Source organism: Rhyacophila brunnea, unplaced genomic scaffold (genome assembly GCF_057557595.1).
Source record: "Rhyacophila brunnea isolate RB1 unplaced genomic scaffold, BYU_Rbru_1.0 scaffold_4, whole genome shotgun sequence".
NCBI lineage: Eukaryota > Metazoa > Arthropoda > Insecta > Trichoptera > Rhyacophilidae > Rhyacophila > Rhyacophila brunnea.
In genome coordinates, this window is record NW_028233068.1 from 10,141,153 (window position 1) to 10,164,177 (window position 23,025).

At 33.8% G+C, this 23,025-nt stretch overlaps 1 protein-coding gene across 1 annotated transcript in view; it reads right to left on the minus strand.

The window, feature by feature from the left end:
• Window positions 1-2,446: 2,446 nt before the first annotated feature.
• Window positions 2,447-23,025, minus strand: part of neur (E3 ubiquitin-protein ligase neur) — a 56,589-nt gene continuing 36,010 nt past the window's right edge. The window contains exons 2-6 of the mRNA XM_085954023.1: window positions 9,727-9,926; window positions 8,303-8,563; window positions 7,130-7,742; window positions 5,377-5,600; window positions 2,447-4,184 (exon numbers count right to left, since the gene is read on the minus strand). Of these exons, the coding sequence (XP_085810149.1) occupies window positions 3,585-4,184; window positions 5,377-5,600; window positions 7,130-7,742; window positions 8,303-8,563; window positions 9,727-9,926 (1,898 nt within the window). The 3' untranslated portion in view covers window positions 2,447-3,584. The remainder of the gene's footprint in view (window positions 4,185-5,376; window positions 5,601-7,129; window positions 7,743-8,302; window positions 8,564-9,726; window positions 9,927-23,025) is intronic.

The window sequence follows — 23,025 nt, forward strand, 5'->3', positions numbered from 1 at the left end:
AAAGATTTGATTAATCTAGATTCCAATAATGGCCGATCATTTTTGAGTTTACACAGTAATCGGATGTTAAATAATTTACCACACTTATAAAGATAATAAGAATAGCTGAGAATCCAACTAAATGTTTTTTAGTGAAAAACAAACTATAGAAATGACCAAAATATAACAGCTTTGAGACAACATAGTGGCCATCTAGAGAACTAAAAAACCTCCGTGTTGTCTTTTACACTACAATGAGTCTTATATCTGACATCACAGTGTGTACAACTTTAATCTTTCAATCAGTCTAGTTGAGGATTCAATGTAATTAATTATGTAGCTTTGCCTTTTATTTCCTTTGATCATTGTATTAAAAAAATCCTATAAAATCTAATCTGTGCTGTAAACAAGGACAGGTCTATAAAAATATTGGTAATGTATCAAATAAACGTGTTGGTATTATTGGAAGATTAACAATTGTCGATTTATTATTATATTTTCTTGTTTATAGTACATTATCGTGGGTAATGAATTCATGCCGCTGCATTATGTCTTATTTAAAAAAGAACGCTACGTTTCTATAAAGCTCTTCAAGTTTTATTTGCTCCTCGAGTCAAGGGGATTCGAGTCAGCTCTACGGCATTTGTACAATTAATTTATTATTTAAATATATTGCAATATTATTAATGATTAATGCTTACGATAATAATAGTATCTACTATGTACAGTGAAGATTTTTTTAAGACAATACATACATCAACATTTTATGGAATAATGGGGTTTTGGTATCGAGTATTATTTTCTTTCGAATACTAGGACAACTTACAGCGAAACATATATTGTATATGCCCACAAATAACAGTTTTTTTAGAATTGCCAGCTGATAAATTAATTTATGTGCATTATACTTAATGTGTATTTAAAATACATCCAATCTGTTTTGTATTATTTACTACTGAGTTGAAATACCTGAAATAAATAAAGATCGAAGTACAAAAAACACTACAAATTCAGATATATATACATGGTATTTTTAAGTGTCAAAAAAAAAATCCCTGCAGTTGAGAGTCCTAAGTGAAGAAGGGTCGCTAATTTTCAAACGTTTCCTTATTTGTTGTTTCTTTCTTCATATAAAAATGGCACTGACATCCAACTGGAATTGCCAATGGCGATTTTTATAGGATATCCACAAAAAATTCAATCCATTATATTCAACATCTTTTATTGAAACCCTATTTCACGTTTTGACACTAGGTGCTTTATTTATCTCAGGTATACAATCACGGAAATCAAAACATTATCACTTCATGGCAGTCTACGACTATTTGGCTATTCAGGAATATCATGTAATCAATCATAAATTATTAGGTAATTACACGGCAGGGACAACTATTATTGAATACTTCTTCACTATGAAAAGTATAATCCATATTTTTTCTTCGTATAAATCTATAAATTCGTTATAAATCCCTCAATCTGATGCACCGCTGCAAGAGATCCGGAACATGACATTGCGCTCGTCACTGAACCTGGAGCGTAATTGAGTTATGAAGGATTCCTACAAATAGTTGTCACCGATAGGCAGTACATATTAGTTAATTTATTGCTGTTGTGATAAAGGATTTTACCTGTAAATTCTACATTGTGACAATTGTGTAGATAAAAACGGTACAATATTTTTCATACAAACTATACCACACACAAAAAAGAATTAAATGAGAGTGTAATAGGTAATAAAGATGTCATAGTAAAAGAAAAAATATCAATAGCTGGTATCTGGTACTAACTACTGCAGTAGACTATAATCATTGTTGTATAAAATACTATATTACTTGTATAATATTTGAGACTTTCACTGTTGTTTGTTATCGTAATATATTCTTTCTTTCTTCGACGTTTCGGGCTCGTTGCGGAGGCCAAAACGTTGAGGAAAGAAAGAAGAACACCCGGTGAAAATCAAGAAATCTATTACATTACTTTTGCTAGTTATATAGTAAATTTTCAGTAAACTATAATATTCAATTGCACAATTGTGCCGTATTTCAATCACTAAATTGATGTCTCAAATACCTATTACACTCCACCTTAAATTTAATTATAATTAACCCTTTCCACTCGAATACCGCAGCATTAGATATTTACCGTATTACTTGAATGCTGCCAAAGTGGTGGCAAATTAATTGGGTGTGATTTATAATATTATCTGTTGTCTTTTATTTTTTTAATGTCTTTATAAACAATGATAATAATTAATAACAGCACCAATTCATAATAATTAGTAATTAGTCAAAACAACTTCAGCTGTGTTTATTGGATAAAAATTCTAAAATTGGTGGGATTGGTTTCTATCACTTGCATTTTCAGTAGTTCTCAACTGCATATTAAAATGAAATTATTTGTACATTTTGTAAATGATTTACAACCAAAACCACATATTTTCACAGATCGGTTCTTTGTGTTTTTGTTTATATTAGTTTGAAACATTGTATAAGAGTGTTGAGCTCCTGTTTCTTTGCGAGATTTACTTTTTTTTAACCGAAAAATAAAAATATCGACTAAATGAAGCCGTTAAAATAACGTGTGATGATGGATTTTCTTTTCGCATTTATGAAGACAGTGCTTATCAAAATGATACAAACATTGATAAAGAACTTTTTCATGCCAATGATAGTGAGTGACGCAATTCCCACTAAGAAGAATATTACGAATTATCCGAAGTGATAATGATGAAAAAGTCGAAGTAATTATATAGAGAAAGCAAATGCAAGAATAACTGTATAATATGAATGAATCTAATATCTTTTTTTGATGGTGTTCAAATTTTTTATTCAATTTTGAATGTGTCACACCTATAGAAAATTGCTTTGAGATGCATGTAATGCCAACCTAAAAATTGTAGGAGTGCAAAAGGTTAAATATTTGTCCAATTTAAATATCAACACAATAAAATGGACATGGTTTAAAAAATATTTTTATAAATCAATTAAATTTCTAACTACAAAACTTTACACAATAAATATTTTATTAATTGTCAGATCGTAAAACAAGTCAAATCACATTTCAGCAGTCACTTGAATTATTAATTTGCACAGCTGTCACAGAAATTGAATTAGTTTATCACTGTAAAGCATAAATAGCAGACATCTCCCATCTTCCCACAATGTAAGAGAATCACAGCAAACAAATCAAGTTAAATTAAATCTTCAATCGTTAATAAGTAAATAAGTTTTTAACCTGCTTTAAATTTAAAACAAATGATTTATCTGTTTAAATTAATTAAAATGATTATTATAACAGGATTAGTTTATTATTTCAAGCTATTGAAAACAAAGGTGTATTTTTGACACAAATGGAGTTTCAAATGAGAGCTATTTAACATTTGATTGAATCACGGTAAATGTACTGTATAACAATCCTCAACCATCTTGCAATTCTTCATAAGATTTATTATTTCTCACGTTCGAAACATTTCATAGCCAGTGTTTCATACTGCTACATAAAATCACATGGTGAATAAGTCAAGATTCTTCAAATACAATCTGTCACACTATTGTGGACAAGTGCAATAAATTGGGAAAACTCTGATCCCGTTGAAACAACTCTGATCATGATTTATACGTTCGGATGACATCTCGGATAGAAGCTCTGCACATGGGGCACTGGCCCCCGCCCTTCCCTCTCCACTGCTGCACGGCGCAACCGTAGCACATGCACATGTGACCGCACGTGTACAACACGCAGTCGATCTGCTGCTCGTAGCAGATAGTGCACTCTCCTGCCGCCGTGAAGTTGCTTTGCGGGTAAGTATAGTGAGTCAAGATGCCGGATAAGTGGGACGGCTGGATCTGACTCGGTTGAGCGGCGTGCGACACTATTTGTTGGTTTGAAGCATTATTTTGATTATTCTGAACACTGATGCTGCTGGCTGACAATTGACAGTTTTGAGCGTTGTTCGAAATGGCTGAATGGTTCTGCGAGTTCTGATGGTGCAGTAATCCGGCGGAGGCGGTTCTCGGGATGACTTGGTGATTTCCGGCGACGATGACGTTACTCTGGTGGTGATTGAGACCGTTTTGGTGTGGAACCGATGAACGCTGCTGGACGACTTGGGGCGGCAGTGAAACAGGAATCCCGCTCACGTGCACCGGCAGGGAGGTGGTGGATGACGATGATGAAGTAGAAGAGCTGTGCAAAGAGCGCGCCGACTAAAAAGAAAAAAAAAACTCATAAGAAACTTCATAATGCTAAAATGTGGCATTACAACAGTTTTAATAAATAATATGATCATTATTTTGTAATTAGGACTAGGATAATAACACTAACTATCAAGATTAAGCATTTAAGTGGTGATTAGAGACCGGAGTTTTCAAGTCTTATTTCCAGGGCCGAACTCTAATATTGTAACAAATTTTAATTAAAAAGTGTGTTAATAATATAATGGACCTGTTTTTTACAAAAAATAAAGATGTAGCACAGTGAAATATGAATCACTATATTTGACACACTTGATTTAGTACAAGAGATGTTATTAATTCAGAGCCATTTTCTTTCTATAGAAGCGCTGGTGTTATTTTATACAAACTATTGAATATATTCATGGCAAAACATGATTTTTTCAACTTCATATTAACTTAAAAATAAAAATAATATACTCCTACCTGTGACATATTTAACAAACCCCGGTAGCGAAGGCTCTGGTGCAAGGCCGTTAATGTCATTGTATTTTACTATTCGCTTTTCCTAATTGTTTACTGTTTACTAATACATTTGTAAAAAGAAAAAGTCCTAAATGTGATAGTTTTTGTGATAATTTCAAAATGGCAGAATCTGGGAATAACAAACATCATCAGTAGCTGATGACTGTTGTTAATCATTCGCTCAACCCACTGCATGAACTTGCCAAAAACTGGATTTTAACCAGCAACACAAAGCTTCAGACAGACAATCTGCATGTACACCACCGTGAGTAAAATAATGAATATGACAACAGAACATGTCAAGAGAAAAATGCGAAAGTCATAGACAAAGGCTTTGGAACCGGATTTAGCTTATGACTTAATGATGGTCAACCCGTAAAATGCAAGATAAACGAAAACCGCTGAGTGGCCTCACACATTACCCATATGAAATCGCATGATGCAAATTATGATACTGACTTAAATAATAACAGTGACACTTATCCCACATTTCTCATCTACTCTCTCACTAGCCATAAAATTTGATAAAAGATTTTTGGAAATTAACATATACCAGGGGCTAAAAATATTAATAGAAAAAACAAACAAAACTTGTGATAACCGAACAATCAGTGGTTTGAATCCAATCGAGTGCGTTTATTTTAGTGTGAAAAAATAAAATATAACAAGAAGTTTAACTTCAATAATCAGTGTCATTTACCTGCATTAATGTTGCAGCTTGAGCGTTGGCGAGCAATTGATTGGCGGCGTTATGCGCTGGCGGCAGAGCCACGACTAAAACAGCCGGCGGGGGCCTGCTCAGCACTTGAACCTTACGAGTGCCACCATACACATCCAGAAAGGCCCATAATCGGAGACTGTGGTCCACGTACATCACCGTCACTGGTGTGGCACCATTTAGCGACACTTTCACTTCACCATTTCCTGGAAAATATTGAATTATTATATCTTATTTAAAGACCCCTGATTTTTATAATAATTTAACTTCTGCATTTGAATTATATTATACAACTCGTGTAAAATGACATTTACCAATACATTCTTTTCAAAATTCAATTTTTTGTCACAAAACAATATTATTATACAATATTGTTCAACTAATTACTTTCACCATATTGGTATTATTACCAAAGTCGTCTATAATCAGGCTACGGCATGAAATTGGGAGTTCTGATGGTAGCGCTAGTTATTGCTTAACTTCGAATACAATGCGGTATGCAAATTTTTTTTCGATTGCATATTCCATTCATATTAATTAATGTATTACCAATTTTTTCAATACGAAATATTCATCATTTTCTGCAAAGAATCTACCATATTATTCCATTCGAAGTATCGGCAATAACTAGCACTCATACACACTAGATTCGGTTTCGTGACGCGGCCTGACAATAGTGGGCATGCAATAATACACTTATTCTTTTTTTGTAAAAAAAATTAGGTAAAGATATTTTCAAACTACTCAGATTTAAAAAAAAACCCATATATATTCGTCTAAGTATACTGTTGTGTGCATGATTCAAATAGCTCTGAACGTTGACTTTCCCGTCAAATTCAAAATTACCCTTTTCTATGCCTCACGATATTACAATGGGCAATAAATTCAAATATTAGTAAGGTTTTGAGTGTATATATTGTAGAAAACGCATCCATTACTTGAATTTCATCTTACTAATTATTTGATTTTTTATCACGTTTTTATTAGCTCGTATTCTTGTTTGTCCAGTACAATTTTTTTCTTGTTTGTCCAAGATTTGTATTGGACGATTGAAGATTCTTAACTAACTTCCCGACTAACTAGACATTCGAAACTTTTAGAATATATCAGAACACGATGCCAATGCATTCTTTTAATACTTTTAGCCATCATTAAGCAGAATTGAATTCATTTTTAGTAAATTCTGTTTTGTATGGAAAGTTATTTCGGAAAAAAATCGTATAAAGTAAAACACTATTATTGGTTGCTAAGAGGATCCTAGCAACTAAATTATTAATATATGTGCGTTACTATGGATATCAATATGAAATGACAAAATGACATTTCAGTATTCTATATTTATTCAGTATTTCTATCAAGTACAAAAAAAAGTATTTATTAATACATAGAATTGTCAAGTTTATATGATTCAACAGAAAAAAAAAGAGAAAAAGTTCTTTTTATCTTGTAATTATTTGTTTGAAGGTTGCATTTGTGCACCAAAACTCTGGTGGATGTACACTGTAAAAAGTTCTTGTGACAAGACATGAAACAAATCTGAATTGAGATGGTATACACGAAAGCCTTTTGGTCATTCATACCTATAATTTTACTGATAAGGGTTTATACTGGATAACATTAGGAGTCAACATATTTTATTTAGGTGAGGGCTTAAGAATTGCACAGTTTAAAAATGATGGAACATTGCTACCCATCAATCATCAGAAATAGGTCAAAGGGGGTATGTTTGACTCACCAGAAACACTAAGCACCAATTCCTCGCCGACTCCTAGAGAACCGGCAACATCCTTGCTGACAACCCAGTACTCGGGCCGATCCAACAGTCCATCGGAATCGTCAGGGAGATCACTGGGAGTTAACTGTCCTGGATCACACGACGTCAATCCTAGAGCCAAAGCACCAGCATACACGGATTCAGTTTCTAACACTCTAACCAGCAACCTTTCTCCAGGAGCCAGTGGCCTAGCCGTGAACACATATCCCTGGCAGAATTCAGAAGACAATCTAGACGCGAACCCGGGTTCGGGGCCCAATCGGATGTGTCTCCCGCACATTCTGTGGAAGGGTGCCGGTCTCCATCCGGTGGGATCTGTTCCGCTACCCGTGCTGGTGATGGAGGCGGACCTCATAGCGGGGACGAGGTTTCGCTCCACCATGTTGTCCAGGTCTTGCTGCTCAGTGGTGATGTGGTCTTCCGCAGCAGAGGAATGCTCCGAGTGGTGGTGCGCTTGCTGCTGCTGTGAGAGACGAGTGGAGTTGTTGAGGTGGGCTCGCGAATCGACAAATTGGACGCCTGTGCAGTTTCCATAGATGTCCAGCAAAGCCCATAGCGGCCCTTTTGTATCAACCTATTAAAATTAAAATAAATTAAATTAGTATTTTCACTATTGGGTACCAAGGTAGTTTGAAAGTTTGGAACAATAAAGAACGAATTGAACCGTTACGTTTAAAGCATTATTGAAATGATAACTATAGAAAATTTAAATCTTCTGCGCTGACAATACTGAAGAAATTATTCATTAATCAAATGCAAATGACAAGTCTGCTCATACTGCTGCTTTATTAGCTTATATCAGTCATATTCATCCCATAGCCCATGGGCTAAGTCCGACCCTCATCCAGTTTTTATGTTACCCTATGTATGTTTGTTTAATTATTACAGGATTAATGTTAAGTTGTATGAAGTATATAATAAAAATAATATATTAGTTTTTCTTTCAAATTAACATTGTTATTATTGACCACCTCTCATTTTTGTAGTCTGCAACAGTTTCTTGGTGCTAATTCTGTTCGACAAACTAAAACAAATTCCCGTTGTTCATATAAATAATGATGGTTATTTTCTTAAAACACTAATGCAAGGTGTTTTTATCCACTGAAGAAGAGAATATTATATATTGCCACTCACCCCGCAAAAGAACAATCCTTTATCGTCTCCATCCACACTGAAATGGACATCTCCTCCAGGAGTGACATGGTATTGGAGCAAAGAGCTCCTTTCGCAGAGTCTCTCCGCCAGAGCTTTTGCCCAGTGGCCGGGTTTGTTGGTGAGGTCCGGACAGGCGTACTTAGGGAGGCCCCCTGCTAGCGTGGAAGGATCATGTGCTGTGAAACCAAAGCGCAACACCCCACTCCAGTTTGTGGACATCTCCGTGAATCGCACGCACACCTGGAAGAGAATAACAACACTTTAATAAGGCATAATTAAAAAATATTAATTTGTTATCTTTCATTATACTGTATAACCCATTTGACCAGTAATTCTTAACCTTTTGATGTAAAAACATTTGAACCTGACTAAAGGATATCTCACGGCCCATATGTATAGTCATACTTATGCAATGTTACTTAGATGCACTCCCATTCCAAGTAACGCATAAGTCCACTTCGTTGTATAAGAATTGATAATGAATACATGGTGGCCTGGCCATATGCCGTGTTGTCACGTATCGATTTTTGGCATTCAACTATGTCAAATGACAGTTGAAACTAAATTAAGTGGGAACCCCATTTCAACACAATTGATCAACTTTTGAGGTCCTTTCTACTTTCGATTCAACTATGAATTATCATTCGAGTCATCAATGCATCGCCGGCGCATGGAAACCATTTATTTCGAATATTTGAATATATTTGAATACGATCAGTTGGCTGGTGTCACCGAATGCCTTTTTTTTAGTTTCTAAACGAAATAGATGTCTTCATCCAAAAAGTTTTGGAGTAGTGAGACAAGATAATGTTAACCTCACTTCACGCCATCAACAGTGTTGAAAAACAATAATCGGAATGTGCGAACGTGGCTTTAGACTAGGCTCCTTGTAAGGGCCACATGTCACAAAAAGAATTATTTGCTAAATTATATGTCGAAATATGTATACCTAGGATACATAAACATAACATACATACATAACACAATAATATCAGTTGTATTGCAATCGTGGTGTTGTACAAATGTACACACACGTGTTTCATATTATCTTATCCGTCTTATCAACACGTTATTCGGAAACCATTAAAGCCTATAGAAACAGCGGATACGGTTTAAAAAATATACATTAAAAACATAACCCATTGAAAACCGAAATATTCTACTATAGACTTGATATTATAATATTATACTACAAGAGGCATTGTCAGTAGGTACTGTATCCTTCCATGTAATATCCAGGCTTTAGAAAATCACGAATGTGACCTAACTGTGTGCGAATTGAACCCGGAGTTCCAGGATGAGAAGCCTTTGCCTTATGCATTGAACTACAAAGTCACAGAAGCAGAAGCTTAGATAATAAAAGCCTCAGATTCAAAGATATACAATAAAAAAAAATTACCAACCTTTTCATTGACAGCCACAGGCCTGGCGCTGAAAGCGATGCCCTTGCAGAAGCTCTCAACCCTCCTGGCGATGGAGCAGTCCCTGGACAGCCGGACGTTATCTCCGTGTGAGGAGTGGAACGTCAGTGGTGGAAGGAAGTTTCCTGATCCTCCAGAACTAGGAGATCCAGACAGACCACCGCCCACGCATGATGCGCGGCCTGAAACAAAACGAAAGAAAATATTCTTTAATTAAACTCATAAATACACAGGATTTAAGAATATAGCATTCTTTATTGAATACACAATATATTTGTTTCGTATTGCATCACAAACATATATATTAGTATTTTTTTCCATTAACCTATAATCTATATTCTATAATATAGATTATAATGTAAAAAAATTAAGTGCCTAAGGCCCTAGTTAATAATAGGAAAAGAAAATATAATACTATGTATAAGAGGTACTAACCAAACTATAATTAATTAAAACACTATGGTTATCCTCCATTTTAATGTTTACTTTTTTTAATATGGCAGTAAAAAGGATTATTTTCTCGATTTAATATTACAATGTTGATATAAAATTTATTAAATACCTACACAAAAGCATAATACTAATTTAATATATTTAGGTATGTATTTAATTTAGTTTATCTCAAACCACATATGTACCTATTTCCTGAAATGACGAATTCTATAATGCTTATATTTAAATCAGGGCTTGGAACCGGAACTGAACCGAAAACCGGAAAAACCGTTATTTTTGTCGGAACGAAAACCGGAACCGAACCGGAAAAAAACGTTTTTTTCGGTTCAGTACATGTTCAAACACGCGTTCTTACTCATTAAAAATTAATCACTCTGAACTGAACCAAAAACCGGAAAAACCGTATTTTTTTTCGGAACAAAAACCGGAACCGAACCGATATATTTTTTTTACTTGAACAGAAACGAAAAGAAAATAACGGTTCATAGCCCTGGTTTAAATGCCCAATAATTAAGATTACGCATTTTAGCATGATGGTAAATGGAGCGCAAACCCAATATAGTTTGCATACTATCATAATAACCACCAAATCAGTAACCATTTTGTAGCACAACTATAACCATTAATCAATAAAGCTGTGGAACAATGGAAGAGCGTCCGCTTACAAAGACTAGAGCCACAAGTTCAAATGTCACATTGCAGCTTCAATGTTTCTGATAATATCAATAACCCAACAAGTTACGCGATTGGCTGACAACTATTCCTCGTTAATGTAAATATGTTGTTAATATCATGTTAATATACAGCTCTACAGTGTGATAAATACAATAAAAGTTTACCATTAGATAATATAGATTAGGTACTTACACAAAATATTTTATTACATACGTGGTAATGAATCAGAAGAGGGGACTGGGGTTTGGCTTGACTAAAATGACAGGTGGTTACCGAAACCAGGTACGGCAATTTTATTTAAATGCATTAATTTCTTTGTGCAGGGCATAGGCCAGGTGTCGCTGACAGATAACAAGGAGCACAAAAAAAAACATTTTAATGCATCAGTCACAGATGGTTCTTTGCCTTTAGTTAAAATATGAAAAACAAAGAGTTGAAGTGAACAAATTGTGTTCAATGTAAAGTTATAAGATTTGGCGAAACCTAACATGCATTGTGGAAGAGGATTATTTAACTTACGGAGAGGAAATAATAAGCATTGTTTATACTGCGACATCAATTGTCAAAAGCCGCGCGCACGCAATAACCACTAAACGATACCACAATTCACTGGACAGGTGTACATTTAAGGGACCGTTTGAACATGGGAATTTTACGCAGGTAACATGCGAAGGTGCCGTACCGCACGCGCATCAATCCGGCAGATCAAGTTGTAGGTACACAGGTAATGTGAAGTACACAACTCGCGCCACTCTTCCCCGTGTACAAGTTGCCCTGCCGGATTGCACCTCCACAAGTCCCCACGTCCAAACCATCCCTGAAATGACCACCCGATCTGTAACTTCCTTGTCATAACGTATGCGTCAGGGTTACATGTATACTATACGGTCTCCAATTTTATTAGATTCAATATGAACATTAATTCAATTTTCATTGCCGATTTTGGCAAAATTCATGAATTTAAGAATGAAACCTAACCTAACCTAACAAATAATACAGTATATCGGCTATTTTCAAAAATTGTTTGCTGCTGGCTTTCTGTAAAGTGTAAACCGACAAGAACCGTTTTTTATTTAAACATGAATTTTATGTCAGTACTATATGACCCAAAGAGGTTGGACGGTCTTTAAATATACGGCCATATATTTCCGATACTAAATTTTACGGTGAAGTGTGATACGGTGAACTGCATACGTACAAATTTCTGGACACGGCGCGTCAGCACGAAGTAGAAATGTTCATTTTATACCTATTTACTAAAATTACCTTTTATTGAATTGTTTCAGATAACTTTGATATTATCCATCCATGCCATTAGCCAACATTATTTTCTCTTTATTTCTAGCAAATGTGTGCTATATTTAGGTAGGTACTAAGTATACGTTTATAAATAGTTATCTAAAATACCCATGTAACTTTCTATATCATATGGGTCTATAAATTTGCCATATAAAAACACCGTGCCGGCACGAATCTTTTCTATACAAAGGGATTTTCATTCCGCCCTATAATTTCCTCTGCAGAGTTCGCCAACCAAATTTAATGCAGCTGGCATACGTAGGCGTTACAAGATAAAAGGTGTCAATGATTCAATGATTTTTGGCACGGAAGTAAAATATCGTACTACTTTAAATTCAACATCACGAAGAATCAATATAAAAATAATCAACAATACAGCAGTGGCGAAGGGTGGAGTTGGCTGTCAAGATCCGCCATAAATAGTGCACAATAAACTTCATACGTAATTATTTTCATTGAGGTAGACTACAATTTACAGAAGTTGTTGGTTAGTTTTTGAAATTCAATTAAACCAGGCGAAACCAAGCCATAATAAATAATAGTCAAAAAATACTCGTATATCTATAAAATATCTAAAATTATGCAATTCAATCATACATAACTTTGGATATTTTATAAATAGAATAATATGTTTTATCTATTATAGTTTAGTTTAGGCAGGGCTTAATGAATTTTAAAAAGCCAACAATATTATTGTGTATCTAATATGTATTTTTAATCCAACGAAAACAAATAAGTAGATATATATGAAAAAGTGTGCACAGTTTTGTCATGTATTCCAAAGTACACTAAAACTATTCTCGTTTGGTTTAGAGAGGGTTTAATTGGTTTTTAAAAACTAACCAACACCTCTATAAATTTTAAGTTCAATAAAAACAGATACGTATGACTAACAAAGTTTAATGTGCACTGTTTATGGCGGATCTTAACAGCCTGCTTCCACCCTTCGCTACTACAATATAGTCATGTGGGTAACCACTTATATAAAATAAAATGACGGAAAGATTTTAAGAGACCCAGATTATAATGTTAGTATTGATCAGCTGTAGGTACCAGTTTTTTTGTTAATTCAAACAATAAAACACGTAACGTATTGCTAGCAGCAGGGTTCCCTGATGAAAATCTCTAGAAAAGTTTATGATTTTTATAATCAGAGCTGAAATATTTTTAGGTACCTATATATCCGAATGTCTTTTTGTTCAGTCATAAAGTATTTTTTTTATCAACTTATTTTTATACATTACGCTTACGCTGTTAACTAAAAATAATATTATAAATGTATGTTGCCAATATAACGATAAAGCAGCAATATATAAATAGCTTCACGGTATGATTTGTTTTTCAATTCCATCATGCGTGATGAAAATTAATTATAATTTATTAATAAAAACATTATTTACCTATTTAATGCAAGGTTGACGACCTTTGCGGTACTACTCATATGAATATCACCTCCCTTTTACGAAAGCAAGTTACTGTCTATGGTTATTTTTAAAAGCAATCTCTCTCCCCTATGTAGAATAAGTTGTGCAAACGGCAGATGTTCACTTACCACGATCTCTCCCCTAGTCTAACTAAAAGATTATATTTTATTATTATTAAACGAAAAAGAATCTATAATAAAAGAGAGTAAAACCTCTTGGGGCGCCAATAATACTGCATATTAAATTTATTATAAATAAAATATATATAGATAGATAGATGACCATTAAAAACATCTCTTTAATCGCTTTACATGTTGGCAACATTATTATACTATTTTTAAACTACCTATAATATTTAAATTAGGAAAACTACTACACGTATTTATCTTTCAGTTGTCACACATGGATTAATTATTAAACAATTAATTGTACCAACATTCAGCCATGATTCTCAGAATAATAATATGCTGTGTAAAAATGGGAAATTATCCGGGATCATCCGATAGCTAGGCGGAAAGATTTCTCACTCGGTTGGAGTGGCCAACAAAAGATTTTTGATTGAATTTGATGCTTCATTACGCTTGAATAAAGTCCATTATGGATAATGATGAAAAAATCATGAAACAGAACGAAGTGTAGACGTATCTGTCTAATTCATTTAAGATATTCTTTTATAACGACGTGGCCTGTTACATTTTAAATTGGTACAAGAAAATAATAAGTAACTACCACTAACTATTATTTGACATAGTTTACAAGACGGTTTATGTTACTAGGTGGCAGCGTCATCTGTCAACATATTGTTGTTTCTATAACACTTTCACGTCTAAGTATTCACTCCGAAATCTCGTAAATTTGAATCGAGTATATTCATCAAGAAATTGACATTTTCAGAGATAAGTACTTAATTTTAAAAGTCATGTTTCCTCTCTGACACAGTACTTCTTTATACATTTTCATCAATCTGTCACAAATTCATTGTAATCTCGTTTCAATGACATATTTGTCGTTTAATGCTTTCTATAATATGCTCGATATGCAGACTGGTATCTGTCAAACTATTATGAGAGTATCTTATAATTTGTTTTCTTTCACGACCCGAATAAAATAAATGGTGCTTTTTGTTTCGTGTCAGTTTATTTTTCAAATTTAGAATTAGCGTTGACGTGTATGTTTTATCGCACCTTATCCCTTTTAATCTCTTCTCCCAGTCTCGCTCTCTCCTACACATTTAAATATGTGTTATCTTATAAATATACAGATACATAAATCAAGACAAATATAGTAATAATGACGTACTTAATAATAACTACTGATCCACAATTTCTAGTAATAAACGAGATTACTCCTGTCAAACTTTCAACTATATAACAAGAAAATATGACAAATGGCAGTTAGCAAAAGTCATCGCCGATATGAGGTGAAATCAAATATATGACGAAAAGATTGTAAAATGAAACTGACATTGTATTAAAATATCGTTTAGTCACGTGGTAGGGTCATAAATTATCCAAATGCATAACGTGATAACAACATGATTGTATGTAGGTACATTCAGGTATGTAAAACCTGTTCAAAATTTTGAAAATATTTCAATAAGGTCTGTAGGAAATTACTGGTCTGTCACCATAGCTAATTGATAGTAATTGCTATAAATGCTTGCAGAAGAGCTTCGATTCAAATTCTAACTGAACCAACTACCGTGATTATTATAAAAAGCATGAATATTGTGTGATTTTCCTACATTCTACGTTTTCAAATTTCAATTGTCAAAAACATCTTTTGACAATTAATAGACGTTCTTTTGTTTTTTGTTTGTTTAAATTTCGAATATCATTCTAACTACTGTCAGGAATGATGGCTTACGCTTACAGGAATTATCTATATAAACATCAAAATTCCAAAGACGTGGGCCTACGTTTGACAATATTTGACTACAAACGAAATTTCTCGTAAAATTCAACAGTATCCTACGGCGTACTTCAATGAGTTACTCCCACGCGACAGATGTACAAAGGAACATACGATATACAACAGGGGGGCATTGCCTTTAATGAATTGAATCTAGAGAGGATAGACTTACTTATAAATTATTATACGTAGGCTTACAGGATTTCCGTTTCACAACAATTAATAAATAGCAAAGGCGTGGTTAGGTTGGTAGACGCACGTGGCTTGCGAATTCAGATTCCCCACGATAAGCACACAATATGCTAATATACCTAAAAACACATGTATGTAGTCATCACAATGCCTATACAGACCAGGACACATTTATCTACAAATAAATGAACACGTATTTACACATAGTGTACTTTACAAATTATAAATTCAAGACGTTCACAACATAAAGAGGGGAAAAAATATAAAGTTAATGGAATCACGCCGAATGAGCTAAGCAAACTCTATTTTAAGAATCTATAAAACAACATCCAACTATACTAATTATTATACTCATGTAGGTGGAATATACCAACATCCGAAGCGATTTGGATGAACAGAGTAATTTTCCAAAGTTACAATTTACTTTTTATTTTATTCTAATGAAAATGTATTCATATTTTGTTGGCATTCCGACGTCATTTATATGAAAGACAGCTGCCAGCACCGCAGGCGAAAAAAAAACATTTCTACAGAACCTAATGTCAAAATGACCCTCTATTATTTTCATTCCTTGAACCTGATTTGCCCATTCCCGCAACCAATCCCCAAACAACATCCAACTATACTAATTATTATACTCATGTAGGTGGAATATACCAACATCCGAAGCGATTTGGATGAACAGAGTAATTTTCCAAAGTTACAATTTACTTTTTATTTTATTCTAATGAAAATGTATTCATATTTTGTTGGCATTCCGACGTCATTTATATGAAAGACAGCTGTCAGCACCGCAGGCGAAAAAAAAACATTTAGAACCTAATGTCAAAATGACCCTCTATTATTTTCATTCCTTGAACCTGATTTGCCCATTCCCGCATGACATGTCAATGTGTAAAAGATATAAGTACATTGTTATCTTTTCAATTTATTCTTGTTTTTAGTTTCCACGAAAATTTACATGACATACATCACCGTTTAGCGGTAAATGATATTAATAGATACAGAATAACAGTAACTTTGACAATGAATATCATTTTAAAATCGCACCGCAGGCATTATCCGATTATACGTAATGAAAATAAATCATTACATTATAATACTATGCTTAAACTTTTCGAAAACTATATTCCAAATAACACAACAATGAGCATTGTGATGAATGATGATGCTGAATTCACAGAAAATCGACAACAATGATGTCTTGTGCAAAATCATTTTCATACCACGTAGGAAAATAGTGTTAAAATAAAATCGAATCTCTCGGAAATTGTCACTCGGTGAAAGCTTAAAACGTGACTCAATTCCCAAAGGGATATTGCACTTTCAGCGCGCAGGGCCGTACCCTGATGACATTGAGAGAAATTTCCCCAGAGATATGGGGTATGCTGTGTGGACATGAATAGTTTTCAAAATAAATCAAGTAGGTATGCACATAAGACGTGCCATATCAGGAGACGTGGTGCAAAATATTAGTATTCTGGGTAAGGAAAGGCAAAAATGGCATCAGCATTTTTCTATAAGCATGAAGCCTGTCAGAATTTCAAATGCATAAGTACATTATTCTAAATTCAAATAAATGACTTGTACACGATGTTCCATGACATTTTATAAAATTGCTTTAAAATAAGACTGTCTGTTTTATATTGTTATCAAAGTAATAATATTACTTTGAATAATATTATTATCCATCATTATTGATATTTGATTTTAGTAACATTTTAGTTAACAATTAGGGGGGACATGCTCGTCGAAGGTCAAAATTGAGTTTTTATTGTATTTTCAAACCATGATCCTGGACACTCCTTAAACGTTGTAGATAATCTATTTATATAATTTTGAAGCCTTATTATCCTTTATAGTTATTTTAAACATTTGATGACTGCATAAAGTATTTTTGTTACATAAAATAGTATTCTTTTAAACCTCTCGCTCTAATGTTTTAGAATATAGTCATATTTCGGTACATAACTGTGCAGTGGTGTTAAGATTTTTTACATTTATTAATTTTTAAACGCATTTATGAAACTATTAGTATAATTTATTACGAGATAATTTTTGTAAAATATTCACGATAAAAAATTATATTGATAATCTCTGTGATCCCAAATTTGACAAGAATTAGGCATTTTATTATTCAAAAAATCGGCAAGATTAACACATTTGAAGATGATTCTAAAGATACTTATTATAAGCTATGTCTTTGACCATTCAAGTGTGATAAACATCTTATGAATAATGATTGCTTTATAATAATTATTGACCTAAGAATAAGGTAGTGTTTTTTTGAAATACGCTTATATACGAAATATGCTTTGCGCATAACTACGCTTCTGATAAGTGAACATTTGTTTCGCCTGTGTGAAGACTCTGTCTGAAACATGACTCTGAAGCATCTGTTCTGTATGGTTCTTAAAATGCAGTCTTTCACAATTGAGACGGTCCCAAATTAGCACAGCACTCTTGTTATAAATTAAGAACCTCTTCCGCCATTGCAACACCCAGTCGTGCAGCCCAAGCGGGAACGGAAAAAGAAAAGGGAACGATGTCGAAATTGACAATTCTCTAATCGCCTTTCTTTCACCGCTCCGCAACATAAATAGACATGCAAAATAGGGCTCATCGAGAATAACAATCTATAATTGGAGAGAATTTCGTTACGTACAAAACTACTTATCATACAACTAGCAACCCCAGCAGTGTTGCCAACTGTCGTTGAGGGAATGGGACGACTGGCCTCCGGACAATTGGACGCCGCACTGTCGTAGACACGTATACAGAACGTAGACGAGGTATTTTAATCAGTTTCTATCTACTACTTAGTGGTTTGAATTCATTTTACTCTTAACATAATGTATTCTTTATCGCAGATTGAGAATTACCATGTCTAATGGTTCAAATAGACTATATGACGATCGGGCACATATATGCTAAGAGCGTTTTAGTGTCTATGATCAAATCTATGCCATTCTGACATTTATACATACATATTGCATGACAGCTATGACTTCGTATTTACACTCTGTGACACCCTGTGACACAGGACGCCAACATAAGAAACTGGTTTTTCGACATATATATATGACCGACCGTCATAGAGTGTATTTGAAGCATAAGGCTTTATATAAAATAAAAAAACTCTTTTTTCGTTGGAACTTAAACATATGCACGATTAAATCATTGTTTACGTCTGCATATTTACATTCTCACCAACTATTAAATTATAATATAATCATTTAAATATAAATAATAATATTGAATATATTTTTTTAATCTACCTATAAGTACCTAACGTCTATTTATTTTCGAATTCCGTGGCGTCCAGTTGTCCGGTGCCAAATCGTCCTAGACCCGTCGTTGAAGCTATTTAGCAAGAAAAAACGCTAGATTTTGTAAATATACAATTTACTTCTTCTACCAAGACCTGTTCTTTCTTTCGCGTATCGAGAAAAAAGTGCAAAAATATCGACGTGTAAAAACCACACATTTTAACAGAAATATATTTCAAAATTGACAACAAATACCTATATTGTCTCAACAGCATTCAATTTTCGTTTGATGTTTGAAGACGAGAGCTTCTTTTTGTAGGACAGGCAGAGAGAATTGAAGAGCATATCTTTTAGATGAATAATTATTGTCAAATTATTATTTTATATACCCAGAGATTCGGAATAATATACAAAAACATTAAATAATGCATGAAATTGTTTATTGGCAACGCTGAACCCTAGTTTAAATATTCATAATTTAAATTTTAAATATTGCATTCACATGCATAATATGTTTTGCAAACCACAGAGACAAAGTGTGTATATTATCTATAGTTGAAGATAATGCCACACAAATAATATTCATTTGATAATAAATCGTTTCAATGACAATTAAAATCGTTGGCCACCGACAATTTACTATTAGTAGGTGTGCTTTTTCAACCAAGATTTTCATTTCCCGATATTGAATAATTTTGCATGGCTATATTGTACGTGCGCTGTTATGGCACGAACAAACTGCGATCACATCACGTCATCAGCACACTCACGGTAAGCTCTTGTGAGTTGTCGGTTTTTCCTTGGTATTTAAAATGTTGTTATCAGACTGAAGTTCCCATCCCGTAGCACATTTTGAACCATAAACTAATAATGTCGGCTGGCAAAATCTGCCTAAAAGGACCAGAACTACACTGAGGTCACCTCGCGCGTATCACGCCACATTACCGCGTGATATAAAGTTTTCTAACGATTTACACATTTTTGAGTCACGTACTCTCACGTATCTTTGGTGTTAGTGAATTGGAAGTGGGCTACAAATGACAGTTAATTGTCACAATGTTTTTGCAGGTTGTAAATTTTCTTATTTAATGTTTTAATTTTTATAGGACGTGATGTGATGGTAATGTATTTATAACATTAAAATCATAAGTTTATCTACACAATACGGGTAAGAAACAGTTTTTTGATGTTAGCAGCGTAGTACAGATTAATAAATATAATTTTGATAGGCTATTCCGAATACACTACATTTTGTCGCAGGGTTTTGAATGTGTGAGTGTCCTACGAAAATGAACCACATACTATATATGTGCAATAGTGTGTGTTGCAACCTTCAAATACACCAATATTGAATGAACGTCAGCGCATAAACCGATAGCAGTTGTCAGAACGAAAGAGACAAGCAAGGGCATTCTTTATATTCTTCTACACTCGAGATCGGTTGCCTGTTAGTCCACATCCGTTAGGTAATTTAGTTCCCTGGAAAACGTACTGATTTTAATTTTAACGTAGATAAAAAAGCTGAAATCTCCATCTGGCAAGGAACAACAAATCTATAACATCAATAGGGGTAAACGGTCACGGTACGAATAATGTCAAATAGTTTAAGTACCTACCTACATAAAAAGATATAGGTATAAAACATTGAATAATTGGAGGGGCAAGTAAGTACTTACATCCCTACGTGTCGACTACTGCAATATGCAGTTCAGTGGTTTTGATGTGCACATTGCGTGCGTCCATATAAAATGCAGCGAGTCCATATATGAGCACGATGATAATTAATACGGCAGTCGGCAAGATGTACCTTTTAATGACACCTGTACCGCCAACAGGTGAGATACCTTCAGACGCTGGACAAGAGATTAAATTGAACATATTTCTAAAAAAACTTCGCTACAAGATGCTGAAGGTATAATATCCGAGTTACTAGATACCAGCTACAACACCTGTCGAATGTATTATTAGCAAAGATAATAACATATGAGTTACCCTTGCTTTCTTGATTCCGAATTCCGGGATTGAAAATTATAGAATCACGGTATTTCGGTATCAATCTTTAAATTATCTACTTTGTAAACATAATATCTTTGTGATCTAATTAAATATAGCCAGAGATAAACAAATTTCTAAATAAAAACAAACATACCTACGTAGAAATTGAAAATTTGCTCATAATTCCATATGTTGGTAAGTATGGCAAAATAACGTCTATTTTTATTAAATATTTCGAGAGACAAAACTTGTTGTAATCAATACCTTAATAGTTTCTTTGTTGCATATATATACCTACATTATTATTTTTTGCCGTAATAATTAAAATTATAACTAAGTATGTAGCAGGTGTTCTAAAATTATTTTATCAGGATTCGGAATCGTCATTTTATTACCACGTTTTTCTTAGCTCGTATTCTTGTTTGTCCGATGGTTGTTTGTCCAGTGGAAATCTTGCAATCGATTTTTAACTAACTTACCGACTAGCTAGACATTTGAAACGTATATCAGAACACGATGCCAATGCATTCTTTTAATACTTTTAGCCATCTTTAAGTAGAATTGAATCCGTAATCCAATCCACTATTATTGGTTACTAAGGAGGTGGTCCTAGCAACTAAATTATTAATATATACGTGCGTTACTATGGAAATCAAAATGACATTTCAGAATTCTATATTTGTTTGTTTGTTGCAAAATAGCAAAAAAATGATTAGTTGACAATTGCCTTATGTGTCCTAAATTATTAATACATAGAATTGTCAAGTTTATATGATTCAACAGAAAATTTAAAAACGTGGTACATAAAAAGTTCTTTTTATCTTGTAATTTATCTATATACTTAATTATTATTGTAATAAAATTTCTACCATAGTCAATCTTAATGAAAATATAAATGTAAAAAATATACCAATATAAATTTAAATAGCTGCATGGGTTGGTACAACTGCAAAAATGGTGGGGGGAAATGTCTAGTTTTTGGGGTGGCGGATTAATGAGAGAGTACCTACTGTACAAATAAAAGAACAAAATAGATTCAGCAGCGAATTTGGAATCATTAATTATTGCTTAATGTAATAGTTTTGATTATGTTTTATGAATGCAATAATATAGGTATGTAGCAGAATATCAAGATAATATACAAGGGTACCTATTGAACATACAGATTCTATATAAATACGGGCATAGCAACTTGAAGAAAATTAAGAACAGTGCGTCGGAAAACGATTGTCGTTTTGATTATAATGTCCATCACCTGCTTTTCCCTCGTCCTGAAGTTATATGAAAATAAATTACCAGCCGGCCGGCAGATGGTTCGTCGCTAGTTGTTCCTGGCCAAGAGTAATGGCCAACCTTGCACCTTCGCAACGTACCACAAAAGGTACGAAAGGGTATCTACCCAATGATAATAGTGTGCCACCTTGATAGGTAGGTACCTACGTCCTTTCTAGATAGATAATAATTTGATTGTTTCGTACAAAATCAAACCTTCGTCGCTGTGATTGTCGTGATAAAAAGTATCCGCATTAGCTTCGATTTGACACTGGAATTGTACATTAATTATTGATATAATATTAGGCAGGTGAGTTTCCGCTATATAGAATAGAAAAAATATACATACGCTAATGTTCATAATGTACTCTATTTCGGTCTCGTAACTTTATCAATATCAATAATTATCATTGACATTGTATTTATATTTATGAGGATTAAGTTTAATATACCTACCTCATGGCCCCCACAATGGGGGGGCTGACAGGGCTCTAGCCTGGGTCCCGGGCCCAGGAAGGGTCCGGCGTTGCGAGCCGACCAGATAAGTGAGATAAACAAAAGATCACAAATTTCCTCTAATAGTAAAAAAGTCGCCTGCGGCGCTACTTTTATGTAATATTAATAATTAAAACTATTTGGTTGTACGATGCAATTTTTTACTGTGTGCCGATACTCGACAACTCCATCATTCAAATGGATGTACTCGTACATATTAAAAATATAAAAAAATCGCAAAAAAATACACCATTTGGATAACGCTACTGCAGCGTGTCACATTGACTTTACCCTTA